Source organism: Lithobates pipiens, unplaced genomic scaffold, assembly GCF_037356315.1.
Source record: "Lithobates pipiens isolate NorthernLeopardFrog02 unplaced genomic scaffold, aLitPip1_a1.2 Scaffold_22, whole genome shotgun sequence".
In the NCBI taxonomy this organism is placed as follows: domain Eukaryota; kingdom Metazoa; phylum Chordata; class Amphibia; order Anura; family Ranidae; genus Lithobates; species Lithobates pipiens.
Window position 1 is genome coordinate 23,897,655 of NW_027507784.1, and position 6,015 is coordinate 23,903,669.

The 6,015-nt window shown below is 48.0% G+C and overlaps 1 protein-coding gene across 1 annotated transcript in view; it reads right to left on the reverse strand.

Annotated features, from left to right (window-relative positions):
* Nucleotides 1-5,813, reverse strand: part of LOC143923421 (serine protease 33-like) — a 31,278-nt gene extending 25,465 nt beyond the window's left edge. Inside the window, exon 1 of the mRNA XM_077447081.1 lies at nucleotides 5,696-5,813. Coding sequence (XP_077303207.1) covers nucleotide 5,696 — 1 coding nt within the window. The 5' untranslated portion in view covers nucleotides 5,697-5,813. The remainder of the gene's footprint in view (nucleotides 1-5,695) is intronic.
* Between the last annotated feature and the right edge of the window lie 202 nt (nucleotides 5,814-6,015).

The following is a 6,015-nucleotide window of genomic DNA, read 5'->3' on the forward strand; positions in this document are numbered from 1 at the left end:
TCCTTTAGTCACTGATTTCCTAAAAAGATTCCTAGTAGAGAAGATTCTGAGTGTACCCCCATTGTTTCTTAGTGGAGAAGATCCTGAGCATGCCACCAATGTCTGCTTGTGTCCCTGGCTTCCAGAAAAGATTTCTAGTGTCCCCCAGTGATTTCTAAATGTCCCCCCAGTGTTTCCTAGTGGAGAAGATTTCTAGTGCACCCCAATGCCTCCTTGTGTCCCTGGCTTCCTAAAAAGATTCCTAGTGGAGAAGATTCTAAGTGTACCCCCAGTGTTTTCTAGCAAAGAAGATTATGAGTGTATCCCCAATGCCTCCTTGTGTCCCTGTCTTCCTGAGAACATTTCTAGTGTTCCCCAGTGTTTCTTAGTAGAGAAGATTACCGGTGTACCGCCAGTGTTTCTTAGTGAAGAAGATTCCTAGTGTACCCCCAGTGCCTCCTTGTGTCCCTGGCTTCCTAAAAAGATCTTTAGTGGAGAAGATTCCTAGTTTTTACCCAGTGTTTTCTAGCAAAGAAGATTCAGAGTTTATCCCCAATGCCTCCTTGTGTCCCTGTCTTCCTGATAACATTTTTATTGTCCCCCAGTGTTTTCTAGTAGAGAAGATTACAGGTGTACCGCCAGTGTTTCTTAGTGGAGAAGATTCCTAGTGTACCCCAATGCCTCCTTGTGTCCCTGGCTTCCTTAAAGGAATCCTAGAGGAGAAGATTCCTAGTTTTTACCCAGTGTTTTCTTTTAGTGGAGAGGATTCCTAGTGTGCCTCCTTGTGTCCCTGGCTTCTTGAGAACAATCCTAGTGCCCCAGTGCTTCCTTGTGGAGAAGATTCTAGTGTACCCCACAGTGTATTACAGTGGCTGTGTATTGTAGTGTACGGACTGCTACATCGACAGCACAATGCACCATGTGAAGAGGTGTGGAGAGGTGGTCAGGATATTTGTAGTTATTTCACCTTTTCTATTTTCATTATTAATTTAGTGTTTCCAAGAAGATTCCTCAGTGTTTCCTACTGTACTCTCAATGCCTTATTTTGTGTCCCTGACTTCCTGAAAGGATTCCTAGGTTCCCCCAGTGTTTCCTAGTGGAGAAGATTCCTAGTGTACCCTCAATGCCCCCTTGTGTCCCTGGCTTCCTGAGAATATTTCTAGTGTCCCCCAGTGTTTCTTAGTGGAGACGATTCCTAGTGTACCCCCCCCCACCCCCAGTGTATTCCAGCGAAGAAGATTCCTAGTGTACACCCAATGCTTCCTTGTGTTCCTGACTTCCTGAAAAGATTCATAGTGCCCCCCAGTGTTCACTAGTGGAGAAGATTGCTAGTGTACCTACAATGCCTCCTTGTGTCCCTGGTTTCCTAAAAATATTCCTCATAGAGAATATTCTGAGTTTACCCCAAGGTTTCTTAGAGGAGAAGATCCAAAATGTACCCCCTAATGCCTCCTTGTGTCCCTGGCTTCCTGAGAATATTTTTAGTGTCCCCCAGTGTTTCTTAGTGGGAACGTTTCCTAGTGTACCCCCAATGCCTCCTTGTGTCCTTGGCTTCCTGAGAAGATTTCTAGTGTCCCCCAGTGTTTCCTAGTGGAGAAGATTACAAATGTACCACCATTTTTTTCTAGCGAAGAAGATTCCTAGTGTACCCCCAATGCTTCCTTGTGTTCCTGACTTCCTGAAAAGATTCCTAGTGCCCCCCAGTGTTCACTAGTAGAGAAGATTGCTAGTGTACCTACAATGCCTCCTTGTGTCCCTGGTTTCCTAAAAATATTGCTAATAGAGAAGATTCTGAGTTTACCCCCAATGTTTCTTAGTGGAGAAAATCCCAAATGTACCCCCTAATGCCTCCTTGTGCCCCTGGCTTCCTGAGAATATTTCTAGTGTCCCCCAGTGTTTCTTAGTGGGAACGTTTCCTAGTGTACCCCCAATGCCTCCTTATGTCCTTGGCTTCCTGAGAAGATTTCTAGTGTCCCCCAGTGTTTCCTAGTGGAGAAGATTACAAATGTACCACCATTTTTTTCTAGCGAAGAAGATTCCCAGTGTACACCCAATGCTTGCTTGTGTTCCTGACTTCCTGAAAAGATTCCTAGTTTCCCCCAGTGTTTCCTAGTGGAGAAGATTCCTAGTGTACCCTCAATGCCCCCTTGTGTCCCTGGCTTCCTGAGAATATTTCTAGTGTCCCCCAGTGTTTCTTAGTGGAGACGATTCCTAGTGTACCCCCCCCCCCCCAGTGTATTCCAGCGAAGAAGATTCCTAGTGTACACCCAATGCTTCCTTGTGTCCCTGGCTTCCTGAGAAGATTTCTAGTGTCCCCCAGTGTTTCCTAGTGGAGAAGATTACAAATGTACCACCATTTTTTTCTAGCGAAGAAGATCCCTAGTGTACACCCAATGCTTCTTTGTGTTCCTGACTTCTTGAAAAGATTCATAGTGCCCCCCAGTGTTCACTAGTGGAGAAGATTCCTAGCGTACCTACAATGCATCCTTGCGTCCCCCGGTTTCCTAAAAATATTCCTAATAGAGAAAATTCTGAGTTTACCCCAAGGTTTCTTAGAGGAGAAGATCCAAAATGTACCCCTAATGCCTTCTTGTGTCCCTGGCTTCCTGAGAAGATTTCTAGTGTCCCCCAGTGTTTCCTAGTGGAGAAGATTACAAATGTACCACCATTTTTTTCTAGCGAAGAAGATTCCTAGTGTACCCCCAATGCTTCCTTTTGTTCCTGACTTCCTGAAAAGATTCCTAGTGCCCCCCAGTGTTCACTAGTGGAGAAGATTCCTAGTGTACCTAAATGAGGGGAAGATGGCCCCCACCCGTCCCCAGATCATTGCAGGGCGGAAGCAACGTCAAAACGCCACTTCCGCCCATAGCTCGTAAAGGGATATATATATATATATATATTTTTTTTTTTAAATGACAAAAAATTTCTTATTGCATTTTAGTGTAAATATGAGATGTGGGGTCTTTTTGACCCCCAGATCTCATATTTAAAAGGTCCTGCCATTCTTTTTTTTCTATTATAAGGGATGTTTACATTCCTTGTAATAGGAATAAAAGTGACACAATTTTTTTTTTTTAAAGAACAGTGTACAAAAAAAATAATAATTTAAAACTGTCCCGCCGAGCTCGCATGCCGAAGCGAGCGCATACATGAGTAGCGCCCGCATATGACCTCCTCTGTAACTTAACACAAGCAACCTGCAGAATTTTTTAAACGTCGCCTATGGAGATTTTTAAGGGTAAAAGTTTGTCGCCATTCCACGAGCGGGCACAATTTTAAAGCGTGACATGTTGGGTATCAATTTACTTGGCGTAACATTATCTTATCTTATGACATAATGAAAAAGTTTGTTCAGAACAGTAACAAAAAGGTTGGTGTCCTTCAGTGTTTCCACAAGGGAATCCTGTAATGTGGCTCATCTAACTGCATATTACAGGAACTTATGCTGTAAACGTTTTTCAGTCAGGGCTCGACTGGGACAAAAATTTGGCCCTGGACTTCATCCAGACCAGCCCACTTTTAATGAATAAAATGCTGCTCCCTCCCAAAAGACAGAAGGGGGCTGAGAGACAGAGGGGGGGCTGGAAGACAGAGGGGGGGCTGAGAGAAAGAGGGAGGCTGAAAGAGGGGGCTGAGAAAGAGGGGAGGGCTGAGACAGACCACATAGCACTGTTCCTATCTGCAGTCCCTCCTCTTCTCCCCCCCCCCCCCCCCCGCAGGCTCTGTGTGCGGGCATGTATGTGTAGGTTGCCAGGTACCTGATGGCCAGCAGCGACAGCATTGATTCTCCCTCTTGATCCGTGGGGGTGCTCTCGTGTTCTGCTCCTTCCAGCGACTCCTTGGTAGCCTCCACCTCCTGCCTGTCCTATTCCTCTGGGTCCCCAGTCAGCCTGTCTCTGGCCCGGGCCGCACTGTTCTTGGAGCAGAGAGGAGTTGGAGGAAACGAGGTTCTGGGAGCGCCGGGGTGGCTGCGCCCGCTCCTGTTTGCTTCTTCGGTGGTCAGGGAGGGGGTTGTGTGTGCTTCTCCCTCCCAGGCTCTCATATCTAACTGCCCTCCTCACTGACCACCTTCCCCGAATCCCCGCCGTTTTTTGCTGCCACGGTCCCACTGCCGCTGGACGCTGCATAAAAACCAGCCCACTGAGCCATCAGCCCACCGGGAAGCTCCCTGTAGTCCCGATGGCCAGTAAATGCGTGTTTTCAGTTCACCATGATCTACCAAGTCTGCTGCTCATGAATCAATAAATTAGTAAGAAGGCCTGCAGGATATAACTAAAAGTGTTACCGAAGACAATTGACATCACAAAAAAAGAGGGGAAAGTACAGCACCTGGATTTTAGAGAGGTCTTGCCCTGTTGTCCTAGAGGTGAAATTTTGCTGTTGCGGACTGCTATCAATGCTATCATTGGATATTGGAGACCTGAGTTTAACCACTTGCTTACTGGGCACTTAAACCCCCCTCAGTCCCAGACCAATTTTCAGCTTTCAGCGCTGATGCATTTTGAATGACAATTGCGCGGTCATACAACACTGTACCCAAATGACATTTTTATCATTTTTTTCCCACAAATAGAGCTTTCTTTTGGTGGTATTTAATTACAGCTCAGAGTTTTATTTTTTGCTAAACAAACAAAAAAAGATGCAAAAAAAAAATAAAAAAAATAATCATGTTTAATAGTTTGTTATAAAATTTTGCAAACGGGTAATTTTTCTCCTTCATTGAAGTGCGCTGATGAGGCGGCACTGATAGGCTGCACTGGTGGGCACTGATGGGCTGCATTGGTTGGCACTGATAGGCTGCATTGGTGGGCACTGATAGGCTGCACTGGTGGGCACTGATAGGCATAGCTAAGGCGGCACTAATAGGCACAGATAAGGCGGCACCAATGGGCACAGATAAGGCGGCACTGATGGGCAAAGATGGGCACAGATAAGATGGCACGGATGGGGGGCTCTGATGGATGGGCACTGATAGGTGGCACTGATAGGTGGCTCTGATAGGTGGCACTGCTGGGCACTGATGGGCGGCACTGCTGGGCACTGGTAGATGACACTGATGGGCACGGATATGTGGCACTGGGGTGCAGCACCTTTGTTGAGGCAGATTGTGGGCACTGCTGGGTGGCACTGTGGGCACTGCTGGGTGGCACTGCTGGGTGGCACTGTGGGCACTGCTGGGTGGCACTATGGGCTCTGCTGGGTGGCACTGACGGGGGGCACTTACTTTTTATTAATGTGGCACTGGCAGGGGGCAGGTGGGCACTGGCAGGGGGCAGGTGGGCACTTGCAGGGCTGGCCGTGATCGGGACTGATGTCCCGATCACGGCCGCCGGTGATCGGCTTTTTTTTTTCTCCTTGCGCTGACAGCGCGAGGAGGAATAATAGCCGATTACCGGCTCCGTTATATCACATGATCAGCTGTCATTGGCTGACAGCTGATCACGTGATAAGGGGTCGGGATCGACCCCTTGCACGGATCGGTGATCAGGCGAGTCTCATAGACTCGCCGATCACAGGCCGCTCGTGCACGGGACTACGTCAATAGACGTAGTCCCGGAAAAGGAGATCCGCGCTGTAGCCGTCATTTGGCTATAGCACGGGTCTCAAGTGGTTAAAGAGGAAGTAAAGGCAGGAAAAAAAAAACACACACACCCTGTAAGGCAAAGGCATAATGAGCTAGTATGCATAGCATACTAGCTCATTATGAATAACTTACTTGAGATGGAAGCCCCCGAAGCGCCCCTTGTTCTTCTCCTCCATCGCCGCCATCTATCTCGGAGTGGCTTCCGCGTATCGCGGCTCCGGCGTATGCATTCGGGAGCCGCCACTAACGGCATGATTGCAATTAGCAGCGGCAACGGTGAAGTCCGCTGACGTCACAGAGCCGGTCAAGGCTCAGAAAAGATTGTGACTATATTTATGGTCAGGATCCGCCCACATGACTGGACCGGCACCCCACTCAGCCTCTCAGCGAGCCACTGAGAGCCAGAGCTGGCTGCACCCACCCCTCTCCCCAGCCAATCACTCCAGGGAGTG